General features: G+C 54.1%; 1 protein-coding gene across 1 annotated transcript in view; it reads left to right on the top strand.

The window, feature by feature from the left end:
• LOC145339659 (cohesin subunit SA-1-like) overlaps positions 1 to 18757 on the top strand; it is a 69586-nt gene that overhangs the window by 38170 nt on the left and 12659 nt on the right. The window contains exons 10-20 of the mRNA XM_080184173.1: positions 2970 to 3174; positions 4139 to 4290; positions 6340 to 6413; positions 6777 to 6900; positions 7444 to 7542; positions 10110 to 10189; positions 11072 to 11179; positions 13130 to 13244; positions 13820 to 13937; positions 15286 to 15389; positions 16103 to 16195. Coding sequence (XP_080040299.1) covers positions 2970 to 3174; positions 4139 to 4290; positions 6340 to 6413; positions 6777 to 6900; positions 7444 to 7542; positions 10110 to 10189; positions 11072 to 11179; positions 13130 to 13244; positions 13820 to 13937; positions 15286 to 15389; positions 16103 to 16195 — 1272 coding nt within the window. The remainder of the gene's footprint in view (positions 1 to 2969; positions 3175 to 4138; positions 4291 to 6339; positions 6414 to 6776; positions 6901 to 7443; positions 7543 to 10109; positions 10190 to 11071; positions 11180 to 13129; positions 13245 to 13819; positions 13938 to 15285; positions 15390 to 16102; positions 16196 to 18757) is intronic.

The following is an 18757-nucleotide window of genomic DNA, read 5'->3' as shown; positions in this document are numbered from 1 at the left end:
TGGGGTAAACACAGTAAGAAGTCTCACAACACCAGGTTAAAGTCCAACAGGTTTATCTGGTAGCAAACACTACTAGCTTTCGGCGCGCTGCCCCTTCATCAGGTGAGTGGGAGCTCTGTTCACAAACAGGGCATATAAAGACACAAACTCAATTTATAGAATAACGTGTCAGAATGCGTGTCTTTACAACTAATCAAGTCTTAAAGGTGCAGACAATGTGAGTGGAGAGAACATGAAGCACAGGTTAAAGAGATGTGTAATGTCTCCAGACAGGACAGTTAGTGAGATTTTACAAACCCAGGCAAGTCATGGGGGTTACAGATAGTGTGACATGAACCCAAGATCCCGGTTGGGGACGTCCTATGTGTGCGGAACTTGGCTATCAGTTTCTGCTCAGCGATTCTGTGCTGTCGTGTGTCGTGAAGGCCGCCTCGGAGAATGTTGACCCGAAGATCAGAGGCCGAACGCCTGTGACCGCTGAAGTGTTCCCCAACAGGAAGGGAACAGTCTTGCCTGGTGATTGTCGAGCGGTGTTCATTCATCTATTGTTGTAGCATCTGCACGGTCTCCCCAATGTACCATGCCTCGGGACATCCTTTCCTGCAGTGTATCAGGTAGACAATGTTGGCCGAGTTGCAAGAGCATGTACCTTGTACCTGGTGGATGGTGTTCTCACGTGAGATGATGGCATCCATGTCGATGATCTGGCATGTCTTGCAGAGGTTGCTGTGGCAGGGTTGTGTGGTGTCGTGGTCACTGTTCTCCTGAAGACTGGGTAGTTTGCTGTGGACAACGGTCTGTTTGAGGTTGCACGGTTGTTTGAAGGCAAGAAGTGGGGGTGTGGGAATGCCCTTGGCGAGACATTCATCTTCATCAATGACATGTTGAAGACTCCGGAGAAGATGTCGTAGCTTCTCCACTCTGGGGAAGTACTGGACGACGAAGGGTACTCTGTCCACTGTGTCCTGAGTTTGTCTTCCAACGAGATCAGTGCGGTTTTTCTCTGTGGCGCGTCGGAACTGTTGACCGATGAGTAGAGCGCCATATCCTGTTCTTATGAGGACATCTTTCAGCGTCTGTCACAATCCTCCTCATCTGAGCAGATCCTGTGTGTACGGAGAGCTTGTCCGGAGGGGATGTTTGTTTAACATGTTTAGGGACATTGTGGTCCAGGACGAAACAGGTGAGTTGTAAAATTGCACCTGGAAACTGGCAGTTAAGGAGCAGTGCTCGGACGAGCAGCACTCTGAAAACTTGTGGCGTTTGCTACCAAATAAACCTGTTAGACTTTAACCTGGTGTTGTGAGACTTGGTCATAGAAGACAAGAGTAGCAGTGGAAGGGTGTTTTTCAGAACGGAGGTCTGTAGCTAGTGGTGTTCATGATGTGGGTATGCCGGCGTTGGACTGGTGTAAACACAGTAAAAAGTCTGACAACACCAGGTTTTAGTTTAGCTTGCGAGTATATTATCAAATAAATAGGTTGGACTAAAACCTGGTGTTGTCAGACTTTTTGCTAGTGGTGTTCCACAGGGATCAGTGCTGGGACCTCTGTTATTTGTAGTGTTTATATGAACGATCTGGAGGAAAATATAGATGGTCTGATTAGTAAATTTGCGGATGACACAAGGATTGGTAGAGTTGCTGATAGCACCATGGATTGTCAGAGGATGCAACAGGATGTGCGAATGGCATGCTGGCCTTTATAGCGAGGGGGATAGAATATAAAAGCAGGGTGGTCTTGCTGCAACTGTACAGGGCACTGGTGAGGCCGCAGCTGGAGTGCTGTGTGCAGTTTTGGCCGCCGCACTTGTGGAAGGATATTTTGGCCTTGGAGGGAGTGCAGAGGAGGTTCACTGCATACCAGAGATGAGGCGATTGGACTATGAAGAGAGACTAAATAGACTGGGGCTGTACTCGTTGGAGTTTAGAAGGATGAGGGGGGATCTTATAGAGATGTATAAGATAATGAAGGGGATAGATAGGGTAGAGGTAGAGAGATTCTTCCTGCTTAGAAAGGACAGCAGGACTAGAGGTCACTCAAAGGGTGGTGAGTCTCTGGAATCCTCTGCCCGTTGAAGTGGTGGAGGCTACCTCGCTGAATATATTTAAGACACGGGTAGATAGGTTTCTGACAGACAGGGGAATTAAGGGGACAAAGCGGGAAAGTAGAACTGATCCACTATCAGATCAGCCATGATCTTATTGAATGGCGGGGCAGGCTCGAGGGACTAGATGGCCGACTCCTGCTCCTATTTCTTATGTTCTTATATAGATAGATTGGAGACTTGGGCACAAGTGGAAGATGGAGTTTAATCCAAACAAATGAGAGGTGATGCATTTTGGAAGATCAAATTTAGGTGTGAATTATACTGTAAATGGCAGAACCCTTAGGAACATGATACAGAGGGATCTGGGCATGCAGGTCCGTAGTTCAGGTGGCCAAGGTAATTAAGTAGGCAGATGGCACGCTTGTCTTCATTGGCCAGGGTGTTGAGTACAAGAGTTGGGAAATCAGGTTGCAGCTGTATAAAACCCTGGTTAGACCGCATTGGGAGTATTGCCTGCAGTTCTGGTCACCAGACGACCAGAAGGACTTGGAACCTTTGGAGAGAGAGAGTGCGGAGAAGGTTCCCCGGGATGTTGTCTGGTTTGGAGGGTGTTGGCCATGAGGAGAGGTTGGACAAACTGGGATTGTTTTCACCGGAAAGACGGAGGCTGAGGGGGCGACCTGGTCTACAAAATGGTGAGAGGCACAGACAGGGAGAATAGTCAGAGGGTGCCCCCCCCAGGGTGGAAGTGTCAATTACAAAGGATGTCACAGGTTTGAGGTGGGGGGGATGTTTCATTTGTGTCGTGTTTCCAGTCTTACGTTCCATGGTTGGGAAGGGACGAGTATAGTTTGTTTTTAAACTGCATAACGAACTTGCCAAGTGCGTTCTCTGATGTAATTTCTTCTGCCCTCCTTCAGGACAGTGGCGACTACCCTCTGTCGATGACGGGGCCCGTGTGGAAGAAGTTCCGGCAGAATTTCTGCGAGTTTGTTGCCGTGCTGGTGCGTCAGTGTCAGTACAACATCATCTACGATGAATACATGATGGACACGTTGATCTCCCTGCTGACTGGGCTCTCTGATTCCCAAGTGCGAGCATTCAGACACACCAGCACACTGGCCGGTGAGTCTAACGGCGTCCTCTGATGTCTGGGTTGAGCGACACGGTGGGTTAGCGCTGCTGCTTCGCAGCACCGGGGACCCGGGTTCGGTTCCCAGCTCAGGGCCGCTGCCTGTGCGGAGTCTGCACATTCTCCTTGTCTCTGCGTGGGTTTCCTCCGGGTGCTCTGGTTTCCTCCCACAGTCCAAAAGATGTGCGGGTTAGGGTTGATTGGCCGTGCGATGAAATTGTCCCTTAGTTTCCGGGAATGCATAGGTTAGAGGGATTAGTGGGTATAATATGTAGGGATATGGGGTGGGGTAGGGCCTGGGTGGGATTGTGTTCGGTACAGACTCGATGGGCTGAAGGGCCTCTTTCTGCTCTGTAGGGTTCTATGAGTCTATGAAAGACGTGTGGGTTAGGGTGCATTGGCCGTGCTAAATTCTCCCCCGCAGCGTTAGGCGCCGGAGTGTGGCGGTTAGGGGCTTTTCACAGTAACTTCATTGCAGTGTTAATGCAAGCCTACTTGTGACACTAATAAATACGCTTAAGCTTTAAACTTTTGTCTGGTAATCTCAGCGGAAGCGCAGGTGCTGAGTGTGGCTTTCCTGGATGCTACTTTCTTGGGGGGGTGAGGAGGGAGGCCGGTTCCTGGGCGCGCGCTCTCTCTCTCTCTCTTTTTTTCTCTCTCTCTCTTTTTTTCTCTCTTTTTTTCTCTCTCTCTCTTTTTTTCTCTCTCTCTCTCTTTTTTTCTCTCTCTCTCTCTTTTTTTCTCTCTCTCTCTCTTTTTTTCTCTCTCTCTTTTTCTCTCTCTCTCTCTCTCTTTTCTCTCTCTCTCTCTCTCTTTTTCTCTCTCTCTCTCTCTTTTTCTCTCTCTCTCTCTCTTTTTCTCTCTCTCTCTCTCTCTCTCTCTCTCGTAGTGGGGATTTTCTCGGTTGTCCTGCTCTCCTCTGTCTTGACGCCTGGTTATGTTTTTTGGTGTCTGCAGCGATGAAACTGATGACTGCCCTGGTGGACGTGGCCTTGAACCTGAACGTGCATCAGGAGAACCTCCAGCGTCAGTACGACACTGAGCGGAACAAAGCGGCGGGGAAACGTGCCAATGATCGGTTGGAGATGTTGCTGCACAAACGCAAGGAGGTGAGGGGGGGGTGGTGGGGGGAGGCCTGGTGTGACCGTGTGGGCTGTGGGGTGTGCGTGGGTACTCTGTGGGCCACTGCCTGCCTGCGTGTTCCCTCCACAGCAATTTTTGTTTTCCCAAAAATATACTTTAGACCGTAAAACACTTCAGCACAAACAGGCCCTTCGGCCCACAAGTTGTACTGATCACATCCATACCTACCAGGGCCATAGAACCATCTGTAACTCCCAATCCCGTTAGATCCCATATACTCATCCAGAAGTCTTTTAAAAGACCCCCAGTGCCTCTACCACCACCGACGGCATCTGATTCCACTTACCCACCACCCCCTGAGTGAAAAACTTACAATGCGGAGATGCCGGTGTTGGACTGGGGTAAATACAGTAAGAAGTCTGACAACACCAGGTTTAAGTCCAACCGGTTTATTTGATAGTAAACTCACAAGCTTTCAGGGCTCTGTCCCTTCGTCAGGTGAATGGAGAGTTCTGGCCTCAGCCAGAGCATATAACAGCACAGAGAGTTTACAGATTACTGATTAGAATGTGAATGTTTACACCTAACCTGCTGTTCAAGTCTTAAAGATACCTACAGTGTGAGTGGAAGGAGCACTCAGCACAGGTTAAAGAGATGTGTATTGTCTCCAGACAGGACAGTAAGTGAGGTTTTACAAACCCAGGCAAGTCACGGGGGGTTACAGATAGTGCGACATGAACCCAAGGCCCCGGGTGAGGCCGTCCTGGTGTGTGTGGAACTTGGCTATCAGTCTCTGCTCAGCGACTCTGCGCTGTCGTGTGTCATGAAGGCCACCTTGGAGAATGCTTACCCAGAGGTCAGAGGCTGAATGCCCGTGACCGCTGAAGTGTTCGCCGACAGGAAGGGAACAGTCTTGCCTGGTGATTGTCGAGCGATGTTCATTCATCCGTTGTCGTAGCGTCTGCATGGTCTCCCCAATGTACCATGCTTCGGGACATCCTTTCCTGCAACATATCAGGTAGACAACTTCTTATAAACCTACATCTTAGAAACTTTATTCAAAAAAATCTCAAATAAACCATTGCAAATCTACATGTCTATGAATTGCAAACAGTGCAGAATTAAACCTTTTTACAGTTCTATACAAATTACAGTCATAACATTTCAAAACTTAAAACTATATACGTGCCTCGAAAATTTACTGTGTGCCGTTATTTCTCAGATTGGCGCATGGTTACGCAGGTCGAGGGTGTTCTGCAGCTCCCGGGCCCTCGCTCTGCCTCTGTTAAAAGGCCTTACAGCGTGGCCTTTCCCGAACCACCTTTTTTCCAAAAATATACTTTACTCACAAAAATCTCAAATAAACCATGGCAAATCTACATGTCTTTGAATTAAAATTTCTCTTTTAATCCACAGGTGCTTCGGCCCGCCTTGTTGTCCAACGAGGGGCACACACGCGATGGGTCGTGCGAGGGCTGCTCTTGGATGTTTCAAGAGTAGCCTAGTACTTCATGTCGTTAGTGTACGCTTAAACTGGACCAGCTGACGGGCAACACGACAGCTCAGTGACTATCGCTGATTGCTGTGCAGACACATGGATTTGGGCCGGTGTCTGTGGGAGTTTGCGCATTCTCCCCGTGCTTACGTGGGTTTTCTCCGGGTGCTCCGGTTTCCTCCCACACCCCAAAGATGTGCTGTTAGGCTGATTGGTGTAACAAATTGTCCCTAAATTATTCTCCCCTCAATCTGGTTTCCAATGTGGAGTGCCATAAGCGTAGGCAAGGGTCAGGGGTGGAAGAGGGAACTCACAATGTTAAAATGGCGGCGTGGGCTCGTTGGGCCGAAGGGCCTGTTTCCCGTGCTGTGTTATTCTTTGTTCTTTGTAACTCGGGCAGTGACATCGCCCCAAGGGGACGTGAGGGGAGGAGGGAGTTGGGGGACGGGGGGGGGGTGGTTCTCTTTGGATTGACAGGCTGCAGGACCCTAACCCTAACTCCCTGCCCTCGTTGCCTGGTGGTTTGAGCTCCTCCTCCTTGTTTTTTAAAAATTTTTAAACCACTTGTTTCCCAACGCAGCTCCAACAGAACCAGGAAGAGATCGAGAACATGATGAACGCGATCTTCAAAGGAGTGTTTGTCCACCGTTATCGGTGAGTCCCGCGCATGGGATTGTGATCCTGGGGTAGGGAGCTGTCGTGCGTGCGTGCGTGTGTGTCACGTGCGTGTGTTTGACACTGCGGCGAGTGTGTGCAGGGCGATGTGCCGGTGAGGAGCTCGTGCCGAGCTGAGCCTCGCTGTGCCTTCCCATGTCGCGAGTGTGTGCCGGTGACGCCCTCCCGGGTGAAGTGTCGGTGAGGAGTGCATGCGAGCCTCGTTGTGCCTTCTCGTGTGAATGCTCATGTCTCACTGTCGTGGGTGTGTGTGCCGGTGACGCCCTCCCGGGCAAAGCCTCGGTGAGGAGTGTGTGCCGAGCTGTGCCTTCCCACCGGTCTGATCTTTCACGCTGTCGGCAGGGATTTGATTGCGGAGATCCGGGCTCTCTGTATGGAGGAGATTGGTGTGTGGATGAAGAGCTACAGCGACTCCTTCCTCAACGACAGCTATCTGAAGTACGTCGGCTGGATGCTACATGACAAGGTACTGACACCGCGGGGATGATCGCACACACACACACACACACACACACACACCGGGGAGAGGGACTGTGTGGGTTAGCAAGTCTGAGGTTATCCACTTTGGCAGGAATAATAGTAGGAGGGATTACTATTTAAAGGGTGAAAAGCTGCAGCATGCTATGGTGCAGAGGGACCTGGGCGTCCTTGTGCACGAGTCACAAAAACCCAGTCTGCAGGTGCAGCAGGTGATCAAGAAGGCGAATGGGACGCTGGCCTTTATAGGGGGATAGAATATAAAAGCAGGGAGGTCTTGCTGCAACTGTACAGGGTGCTGGTGAGGCCGCAGCTGGAGATCATGGAATCCCAATCCCATTAAATCCCATTTGTCGTGTGTGACCCCCTTCAGTGAAACGCCACAACTTTTCTCACCACCCTCTCTCCTGTCTGCATTAGGAAGTTGGTGGGGGAAACGCACACTGACTGAGAATTGAATTCTAGTTTTAACCATCCCCTCCCCTCCCCCCCCCCCCCCACAATTGACCACCCCCCTGTCTCTCTCTTTCAGCAACGGGAAGTGAGGCTGAAATGTTTGAAGTCTCTTCAACGCCTGTACGAAAGCAAAGAGATCGTCCAGAAGCTAGAGCTTTTCACCAACCGATTCAAGGTAAATGTGTCTCCCTCTCTCTGCGCCTGCCTCCCTCTCTCTGCGCCTGCCTCCCTCTCTCTGCGCCTGCCTGCCTCCCTCTCTCTGCGCCTGCCTGCCTCCCTCTCTCTGCGCCTGCCTGCCTCCCTCTCTCTGCGCCTGCCTGCCTCCCTCTCTCTGCGCCTGCCTGCCTCCCTCTCTCTGCGCCTGCCTGCCTCCCTCTCTCTGCGCCTGCCTGCCTCCCTCTCTCTGCGCCTGCCTGCCTCCCTCTCTCTGCGCCTGCCTGCCTCCCTCTCTCTGCGCCTGCCTGCCTCCCTCTCTCTGCGCCTGCCTGCCTCCCTCTCTCTGCGCCTGCCTGCCTCCCTCTCTCTGCGCCTGCCTGCCTCCCTCTCTCTGCGCCTGCCTGCCTCCCTCTCTCTGCGCCTGCCTGCCTCCCTCTCTCTGCGCCTGCCTGCCTCCCTCTCTCTGCGCCTGCCTGCCTCCCTCTCTCTGCGCCTGCCTGCCTCCCTCTCTCTGCGCCTGCCTGCCTCCCTCTCTCTGCGCCTGCCTGCCTCCCTCTCTCTGCGCCTGCCTGCCTCCCTCTCTCTGCGCCTGCCTGCCTCCCTCTCTCTGCGCCTGCCTGCCTCCCTCTCTCTGCGCCTGCCTGCCTCCCTCTCTCTGCGCCTGCCTGCCTCCCTCTCTCTGCGCCTGCCTGCCTCCCTCTCTCTGCGCCTGCCTGCCTCCCTCTCTCTGCGCCTGCCTGCCTCCCTCTCTCTGCGCCTGCCTGCCTCCCTCTCTCTGCGCCTGCCTGCCTCCCTCTCTCTGCGCCTGCCTGCCTCCCTCTCTCTGCGCCTGCCTGCCTCCCTCTCTCTGCGCCTGCCTGCCTCCCTCTCTCTGCGCCTGCCTGCCTCCCTCTCTCTGCGCCTGCCTGCCTCCCTCTCTCTGCGCCTGCCTGCCTCCCTCTCTCTGCGCCTGCCTGCCTCCCTCTCTCTGCGCCTGCCTGCCTCCCTCTCTCTGCGCCTGCCTGCCTCCCTCTCTCTGCGCCTGCCTGCCTCCCTCTCTCTGCGCCTGCCTGCCTCCCTCTCTCTGCGCCTGCCTGCCTCCCTCTCTCTGCGCCTGCCTGCCTCCCTCTCTCTGCGCCTGCCTGCCTCCCTCTCTCTGCGCCTGCCTGCCTCCCTCTCTCTGCGCCTGCCTGCCTCCCTCTCTCTGCGCCTGCCTGCCTCCCTCTCTCTGCGCCTGCCTGCCTCCCTCTCTCTGCGCCTGCCTGCCTCCCTCTCTCTGCGCCTGCCTGCCTCCCTCTCTCTGCGCCTGCCTGCCTCCCTCTCTCTGCGCCTGCCTGCCTCCCTCTCTCTGCGCCTGCCTGCCTCCCTCTCTCTGCGCCTGCCTGCCTCCCTCTCTCTGCGCCTGCCTGCCTCCCTCTCTCTGCGCCTGCCTGCCTCCCTCTCTCTGCGCCTGCCTGCCTCCCTCTCTCTGCGCCTGCCTGCCTCCCTCTCTCTGCGCCTGCCTGCCTCCCTCTCTCTGCGCCTGCCTGCCTCCCTCTCTCTGCGCCTGCCTGCCTCCCTCTCTCTGCGCCTGCCTGCCTCCCTCTCTCTGCGCCTGCCTGCCTCCCTCTCTCTGCGCCTGCCTGCCTCCCTCTCTCTGCGCCTGCCTGCCTCCCTCTCTCTGCGCCTGCCTGCCTCCCTCTCTCTGCGCCTGCCTGCCTCCCTCTCTCTGCGCCTGCCTGCCTCCCTCTCTCTGCGCCTGCCTGCCTCCCTCTCTCTGCGCCTGCCTGCCTCCCTCTCTCTGCGCCTGCCTGCCTCCCTCTCTCTGCGCCTGCCTGCCTCCCTCTCTCTGCGCCTGCCTGCCTCCCTCTCTCTGCGCCTGCCTGCCTCCCTCTCTCTGCGCCTGCCTGCCTCCCTCTCTCTGCGCCTGCCTGCCTCCCTCTCTCTGCGCCTGCCTGCCTCCCTCTCTCTGCGCCTGCCTGCCTCCCTCTCTCTGCGCCTGCCTGCCTCCCTCTCTCTGCGCCTGCCTGCCTCCCTCTCTCTGCGCCTGCCTGCCTCCCTCTCTCTGCGCCTGCCTCCCCGCTGGCAAAACAGTAATGCCCGGACCATTGCAGCTTAGCCCCTTTCATCAGGAACGCGATCGCTGGTCAGGGTCAGTGTCTGCCTGCCAATTTTTCGTGTGGGGATTTGGGGGGGGGGGGGTCGTGGGGGGGGCGCGGTTTCTGCGTGCTGGTTTGCAGGGTGGGGTGGGGGGGTGGTGTGGGAGGAGTGTGGCTGCATGACAGTTTTGTGGTGGGGGGTGGGGGAGGTGGGGGGTGAGGTTGCCCCTGTGTGCCAGACAGGGCGAGTGTCTGCGTGCCGTGTTGGGGGTTGGTGGACTGCGTGTCAGTCGGGGTGGGTGCCTGCATGCCAGCGGAGGGGGGAGGGGAGTGACTGCGTACCAGTTGGGGCAGGTGTCTGCGTGCCAGTTTGGGGGGACAGGAGGAGGGGAATTGGGTGGGTGCCTGGGCACACTGGTTTGGGTTGGGGGGAGGGTGGTGGAGGATGTTGACTGTGTGCCAGTCAGGGTTGTGACCTGCTGTGCTGTGACATCTCGTTTGACATCTGGTGTTTGTGCCCTGCGTTCAGGATCGAATGGTCTCCATGGTCCTAGACGTGGATTACGATGTCGCCGTGGAAGCCGTCACCCTTCTGACTCTCATTTTGCAGTGAGCTCTTTTTAGTTTTACGGCTTTACGGGGGCCTTGTTGGGGGGGTGGGCAGCACTGGCGAGACCAGCGTGCATTGCCAAGACCAAAATTTCCCACAAGGCACTGGTGTAGGTACCGCCACAGGGCCGTTAGGGAGGGGAGTTCCAGGGTATCTTTCTGATACTCCCTCCCGTCCGACGGAGGTGGGTTCAAGTCCCTCTCGGAGACCTGAGAGCGCAGTCTCGGCCCACGCTCCCGGTGCGGTGTACTGCTCTTGTGGGAGGAGGCCGTCTGTGGGGAGAGGCGATGCGGGTCCTCGCCTCCTGTGTTTGTTTGGTTTGGTATCCCACAGGGCCTTTACGTGAAGGTGCAGACCCCAGCCTGGATATACTACTGAGCCCTCCAGCCGCACCCCGAGGTACGGGCGACCTGCTTGTTAGCGGGATCTTGCTGTGCGCGAATTGGCTGCCCCTCGCTTCCTGAGTCACGGAAGCAGCTGCCCCTTGATAAGCGGGGTGGGGGGTGTCAGTTTAGATCGGAGTTGAGGAGGAACTTCTTCACTCAAAGGGTGGTGAGTCTCTGGAATTCTCTGCCCGTTGAAGTGGTGGAGGCTGCCTCGCTGAATATATTGAAGTCCCGGGTAGATAGGTTTCTGATAGACAGGGGAATTAAGGGGAGAAAGCGGGAAAGTGGAACTGATCCACTATCAGATCAGCCATGATCTTATTGAATGGCGGGGCAGGCTCGAGGGGCTAGATGGCCGACTCCTGCTCCTGTTTCTCATAAGGGGCTTGTGGCTCGTCGAGGCAGGGGGAGGGACGGTGGTTCGAGACGCTCTGGGGTCTTTGAAGGTGCCGTGTAAATACCGGTCGTTCTTTGTGTGACTCCCTCCCTCTGTAGGAATTCTGAGGACGTGTTGGGCAGCGAAGAGTGCGAGTGTGTCTACCCCCTGGTCTACGCCTCTCACCGGCCTACCGCAGCGGCTGCCGGACATTTTGTCCACGTCAAGTAAGTAGGAACCGAGCTCTTTGTTAACTCGCTGGTTCGGTGCCCGTGAGAGGCAGTTCGCTCGAAGTCTTGAAGTGTATTTGTCATAAGTCGGCTTACATTAATGCCGCAATGAAGTTACTGTGAAAAGCCCCCCCCACCGTCGCCCACACTCTGGCGCCTGTTTGGGTTACGCTGAGGGTGAATTCAGCGCGGCCCAATGCAGCTAACCAGCACGTCTTTCAGACTGTACAACTTTATAAGACCCTTGTCAGACCCCACTTGGAGTACTGTGCGCAGTTCTGGTCGCCTCACTACAGGAAGGATGTGGAAGCTATTGAGAGGGTGCAGAGGAGATTTACAAGGGTGTTGCCTGGATTAGGAGGCATGCCTTAGGTTGAGGGAGCTCGGTCTCTTTTCCCTGGAGAGACGAAGGTTGAGAGACGACCTGATAGGGGTTTATAAAACATTGAAAGGGATAGGGTGGATTCTCAGAGGCTATTTCCCAGGGCTGAAATGGTCGCTATGGGAGGACACAGGTTTAAGGTGCTGGGGAGCAGGGACAGAGGAGATGTCAGGGGTAAGTTTTTCACTGAGGGTGGGGAGTGAGTGGAATCGGCTGCTGTCGGTGGTGGTGGAGGCGAACATGTTGCAGCAAGACCTCCCTGCTTTTATATTCTAACCCCCTCGCTATAAAGGCCAGCATCCCATTCGCCTTCCTGATCACCTGCTGCACCTGCAGACTGGGTTTTTGCGACTAACAAAGACAAAGAACAACACAGCACGGGAAACAGGCCCCTCAGCCCAACGAGCCCGCGCCGCCGTCCCACTGTCTCAGTGACCAAGGCACAAGGACGCCCAGGTCCCTCTGCACCGTAGCATGCTGCAGCTTTTCACCCTTTTAAAATAATAATCCCTCCTACTATTATTTCTGCCAGAGTGTCTCGATAAGGTCACCTCTCGTTCTTCTAATCTCCGCTGAGTACAGGCCCAACCTAGCGAGCTCCTGATGTCGAGAGGACGTTTCACCTCGAGCCGGGGAAGCTGTTTAGAAAGGATGGGTTTCCACTGAAGACTGAGATGAGGAGATGTTTATTTTTGGAGGGTTGTGAGACTGTAGATCTCTCTCTTTTTTTACCCCAGAGGCAGAGTTGTTGAGCAGTTTCCAGACGCGGGCAGACAGAGTTTGATTGATCTGAGTCAAACGGCAATCTCGGTCAGTGAGCGGGGGGGGAGGCCGCGTAAGCGACCCTTCTTCATCTCAGTGATGGAAATTGGGTTTGTTCGCTGACCAGGACCCCACGAATAAGATTAAATACGTTTAATACACGCTGAGTATTTCAGAATTAGACAACGTGGGGTCATTTCCATATATTAATAGAACCGCCGTCAACTTCTGCCGGGAAAGAGACGAGAAATGTTGAGGCTTTGGACACAGAGGGAGCGCGTGCGGTTCTTGCACTCCAATGCTGTGAGCAATCAGCTCGCACCTCACTTCACTCGCCCTCGATTGTTGGCGCGAATCACTTCAGCCAGGGACGGGAGAACATAAGGAGGAGGAGGAAAGACACGGGGCGGGATTCGGCGGAACGCGGCACCCCGCACGTGGCCAGCGGTAAACAAAACGCCTGGCCAGGCCGTGCACGGAACCCCCCCCCCCCGAGGGGTGCTGCTGCTGCTGCTTGCTCACTGCTGGCCCAGAGACGTAGGAAGGAAAGTGGAGCTGAGGGCCGCAGTCAGATTACCATGAACTTGTTGAACGGCAGCAGTGGCAGGATTTGGTGGGGGAGTGGGGGGGCGGTGTGTGTGATTCTTCTCCTCCTCCTCCTCCTCCTCCTCCTCCTCATGATGATGATGATAGTGGCTGGATCGACTGTTGGATCTGAAGTGATTTGTGCTGTGCTAACCCCTGATGCCTGTGTGTGTGTCAGTGTGTTGTGACCCGCTGTTGTTTCTCTCTCTCTCTGTCAGGTTGCTGAGACATTATGATGCCGAACGTGAGGAGGCTGTGGCGAAGGAGCGGGGGAAGCGCAGTGTGAATGGAGAGTTCATTAAGCTGCTGCTCACCTTTTTCTTAGAGAGTGAGGTGGGTCTTGATCAGAGTCATTGTGTTTCACAGCACAGGCTGCTTGGCCCATCAAGCATCTTACCGTTTTCCAGCACTTGGTCCGTGGCCCTGTGTGCTGCCGTGTTTCTAATGCACGTCAAAATGTTGTGAGGGTTCCCGCCTCCACCACTCTTCCAGGCACTGAGCTCCAGATTCCACCGCACATACCACCTAACCTGCTCTCTCTCTCGTTCTCCCGCGATAATCCGCCCAACCTACACATCTTTGGACGATAGGGGATAATTTGCCACGTCCAGTCCAATCCATCTAACCTGCACATCTTTTGGATGGTGGGAGGAAACTGGGACACCCAGAGGAAACCCACACAGACGCAGGGAGAACATGCAGATTATGTACAGTGCTGACCACTGTGCCACCTTGACCCCCCACACTCTCACTCACACTCTCTCTCTCTTCCCCCTTCTGTGTCTCACACGCATGTCCCCCTTTCCCCTCTCGGTCCCCCTCCCTCTCGGTCTCCCTCCGCCTCCTTGCCTTGAACACTGTTCCCATTTCTGTTTTGGTTCTCCGATTTTGTTTTTTTTTCTCCCCAGCTCCACGAGCACTGTGCGTATCTGGTGGACAGTCTGTGGGACCATGCTGGCTCGGTGCTGAAGGATTGGGAAGGGATGACAGAGTTGCTTCTGGAAGAGATTGGAGAAGATGAGGAGGGTGAGTTCCCCGCGTGGGCACAGGGTGGGACCTCGCTGGTGTCATGGTGCAGCCTGCTTTTCCGTTTGTGTACCGCAGCGGGAATGAGACCCGTGACTGGGCAAACCTCACGGCCCAAAACATCTATTTTAAATTTATTTATTACCATCACAAATAGGCTTGCATTAACACTGCGATGAAGTTACTGTGAAAATCCCCTAGTGGGCACACTCTGGCACCTGTTTGGCTACCTTGAGGGAGAATTTAACATGACCAATGCACGTCTTTCGGACTGTGGGAGGAAACTGGAGGCACCCGGAGGAAACCCACGCAGACACAGGGAGAACGTGTAGACTCCACACAGACAGCAGCCTAAGTCGGGGATCGAACGAGTCCCTGGCGCTGAGGCCTCAGTGCGAACCACTCTGCCCCATTTCAGCCGTTAGTGCTTCTGGGCTACACAGAGTTAGGGTGGATACAAAGAACAAAACAGCCCGTGAAACAGGCCCTTCGGCCCAACGAGCCCGTGCCGCCCCTTTTAACATTGAGTCCTCTCTCCACCCATGACTCTTGTCTATTCTTACGGCACTCCACATTGCGGGAAAACTAATTTAGGGACAATTTGTTACACCAATCAGCCTAACAGCACATCTTTGGGGTGTGGGAGGAAACCGGAGCACCCGGAGAAAACCCACGCAAGCACGGGGAGAATGCGCAAACTCCCACAGACACTGGCCCAAATCCATGTGTCTGCACAGCAAACAGTGATAGTCACTGAGCTGTCGTGGTGCCCAGCATCTTGTCCAGTTTAAGCGTACACTAATGACGTGAAGTACTCGGCTATTCTTGAAATATCCAAGAGCAGCCCTTGTACGACCCATTGCGTGTATGCCCCTCGTTGGACAACAAGGCAGACTGAATCACCTGTGGATTAAAAGAGAAAAACGTCAGTATCGTTCCACATACTTACACATTCCCAGGGACGTCCCAAGGCTCCTGAACCTTTATTTAAAACATTCTCCTATATCCCTCCATCTCCATCCTGCTCGTGTGCCTGTCTAAGTAACTCTTAAACAACTCCAGTGTGCCTGCCTCCACCACCTTGCTTGGCAGAGCATTCCATACCCCCACTACCCTCTGTGTGAAAAACCTCCCTCTAATATCCGAATTATACCTCGCTCCCCACCACCCCCCCAACCCTAATCCCGTGGCCCCTCGTAATGTGCGTTTCCAACCTAGGAAAAAGCTTACCACTGTTTACTCTATCGATACCCTTCAATGCCCAGGAGGGTGGCGTGTGTGGGAATGTGGGACAGGCTGTTGTGTGGATGGGAAGCTGCTTCCTCACTGTGTGCTTTCTGTGTTGTAGGACTCAGTGACCAAGAGGAGAGTGCTCTGATTGAACTGATAGTGTGTTCGATGAGGCAGGCAGTGGAGGGTTACCCACCCGTTGGCAGGGTTTCCGGGAAGAAGGTAATTCCACATTCCCCAGGTATCCCGCAATTCCCTCCCAGTCTGGGAACAGCAGGAGACTTGGGCTGGAAGAGTTAGAGCTTTCGGGGGGTGTTGGGGGGGCAGGTTGGTCCAGGAACCTCGGCGGTCAATGGTGGGGATGGGGTTGCAGGGGTGGGGGGGGGGGGGGGAGGTGAAAAGAGGCAACAGCGTCTGAGGTGGAACAGTGATGTGTATCAGGTAACCTTCAGGTGAGCGGTCAGTTAACCCTGAGGGTAACGTGTCAGTGTTATGTGGGTCAGGTAGCTCTGAGGGTAAGGAGTCAGGTAACCCTGTGGATTAGAGGCAAGGGGGTCAAGAGTGTGGGTCAGGGCCACCCTGGGGTGAGAGGTCAGGGTCATTTGGATCAGGTGACCCTGTGGATAAAGGGTGAAGGTCAGGTAATGCTGGGGTGAGAGGTCAGTATGATGGGTCAGGCAATTTGGGGGTGAGAGGTCAGTATGATGGGTCAGGTGACTGGGGGTGAGCGCAGTGTGAGGGGATCAGGTGATTGGGGGTGAGAGGTCAGTGTGAGGGGGTCAGGTGACTGGGGGTGAGCTCAGTGTGATGGGTCAGGTGATTGGGGGTGAGAGGTCAGTGTGATGGGGTCAGGTGATTGGGGGTGGGGTGGGGTCAGGTTACTGGCCTTGAAGGGTCAGGGGTGACGCTGAAATCTTTGTCTTGTGTTAAAACAGCTGCTGACGGCAAAAGAACGAAAGCAACAAATGGACGACAGGGTCAAACTGTCGGAACATTTCATCGTTATCATCCCACAGCTCCTGGCCAAGGTACGGGGACGGGGGGGGCATTACCCACAGCTCCTGGCCAAGGTACGGGGAGGGGGGGGCATTACCCACAGCTCCTGGCCAAGGTACGGGGGGGGGGGGGGGGGGGGCGGGGCATTACCCACAGCTGCTGGCCGGGGTGGGGGGGGGGGGAACATTACCCACAGCTCCTGGCCAAGGTACGGGGAGGAGGGGGCATTACCCACAGCTCCTTGCCAGGGGCATGGGGGTATTTTCCACAGTTACTGATTAATAAGAGTCAGAGAGGTTTACAGCATGGAAACAGGCCTTTCGGCCCAACTTCCTTTTACATAAGAAATAGGAGCAGGAGTCGGCCATCCAGCCCCTCGAGCCTGCCCCGCCATTCAATAAGATCATGGCTGATCTGTCCTGTCTCAGTTCCACATTCCCGCCCTCTCCCCATAACCCTTAATCCCCTTGCCTATCAAAAACCCAATAACACGTGTCTTAAATATATTTAGCGAGGCAGCCTCCACCACTTCAACGGGCAGAGAATTCCAGAGATTCACCACCCTTTGAGTGAAGAAGTTCCTCCTCAACTCCGTTCTAAACCGTCCCCCCTTTATCTTGAGGCTGTGCCCTCTAGTCCTACTGTCCTTTCTGAGCGGGAAGAGCCTCTCCACCTCTATCCTATCCATCCCATTCATCATCTTATACGTCTCAATGAGATCTCCCCTCATTCTTCTAAACTCTAACGAGTACAAGCCTAGTTTATTCAGCCTCTCCTCATAGCTCAACCCCCTCAACTCCGGAATCAGCCTAGTGAACCTCCTCTGCACTCCCTCCAAGGCCAAAATATCCTTGCGTAAGTGCGGCAACCAAAACTGCACACAGTACTCCAGCTGCGGCCTCACCAGTGCCCTATACAGTTGCAGCAAGACTTCCCTACTTTTATATTCAATCCCCCTCGCTATGAAGGCCAGCATCCCATTTGCCTTCCTGACCACCTGCTACACCTGCAGGATGGGTTTTTGCGACTCATGCACAAGGACCCCGAGGTCCCTCTGCACCGTTGCCTGCTGCAGTTTTTCGCCGTGTAAGTAATAGTCCTTCCTACCATTATTCCTACCAAAGTGGACAACTTCACACTTGCCAACATTAAATTCCATTTGCCATTTCTTGGCCCATTCGCCCAGCCTATCTAGATCCCTCTGCAGACTCTCCACACCCTCCGCACAATTTGCCGTTCCACCAATCTTGGTGTCATCAGCAAATTTCGACACCCTACACTCAGCTCCCTCCTCCAGATCATCTATATAAATGGTAAATAGCTGAGGCCCCAGCACCGACCCCTGGGGCACTCCACTAGTCACCAACCGCCAATCCGAATAGCACCCATTGACCCCCACTCTCTGCCTCCTATTTGACAGCCAATCCCCTATCCACGCTAACACCCTACCCCCAACTCCATGCCCCCCAACCTTATGTAACAACCTCTTGTGCGGCACCTTATCAAACACCTTCTGAAAATCAAGAAAGACCACATCCACCGGCTCTCCTCTATCCACCACCCTAGACACATCCTCATAGAACTCCAATAAATTTGTCAGACACGACTTCCCCTTAACGAAACCATGCTGCGTCTGCTCTATCAAGCAATTCCCCTCAAGATGCCTCGCTATTTCCTCCTTGATCACGGATTCTAACGTTTTACCTACAACAGACATTAAACTAACCGGCTTATAATTCCCTGCCTTTTGCCTGCCACCCTTCTTAAGCAACAGCATAACATTAGCCGTTTTCCAATCTTCCGGCACTTCCCCGGAATCCAGCGACGTTTGGAAAATAACCACCAAGGCATCCACTATCACCTCCGCCATTTCTTTCAGAACCCTCGGATGCATTCCATCCGGTCCTGGGGACTTGTCCACAATCAGTCCCTCCAGTCTGTCGAGCACTGCCTCTCTAGTAACAATAATGTCATTCAGGCCCTCCACTCCTACCATCTTTCCATCGCTAACACCCGGCAAACTATTCACGTCCTCCTCCGTGAAGACCAAAACAAAAAAGTTATTCAAGGCCTCAGCCATTTCCTCATCCCCCACCACTAAATCCCCCCTCATCCTCTAAGGGTCCAACGTTCAACTTTTCCTTTAACCACTAAACTAATCCCAGTTGCCCGCATTTGGCTCAATTCCCATCTTACCCTTAAATGCTTTTTAAAAGACAAAATTGTATCCCCCCGTCCACTACCACTTCTGGCTGCCTATCCCAGACACTCACCTCCGTCTGTGTGGGGAAAAAAAAAGTGCCCCTCTGGGCACTTTTGTATCTCTCCCCTCTCACCTTAAACATGTGCACTCTCGTTTTAGACTCCCCTACTGTTGTAAGTAAAATAATACCTCAGACTGTTAAATAGAGTGGATTTTATTTCAAAACTCTCGCATCTTTTCATAAGAACATAAGAAATAGGAGCAGGAGTCGGCCATCTAGCCCTTTGAGCCTGCCCCGCCATTCAAAAAGATCATGGCTGATCTGATAGTGGATCAGTTCCACTTTCCCGCTTTCTCCCCTTAATTCCCCTGTCTATCAGAAACCTATCTA

This window comes from Carcharhinus amblyrhynchos, unplaced genomic scaffold, assembly GCF_965287045.1.
Source record: "Carcharhinus amblyrhynchos unplaced genomic scaffold, sCarAmb.v2.hapA scaffold_593, whole genome shotgun sequence".
NCBI classification, from domain to species: domain Eukaryota; kingdom Metazoa; phylum Chordata; class Chondrichthyes; order Carcharhiniformes; family Carcharhinidae; genus Carcharhinus; species Carcharhinus amblyrhynchos.
This window is presented reverse-complemented; position numbering and strand designations above follow the sequence as displayed.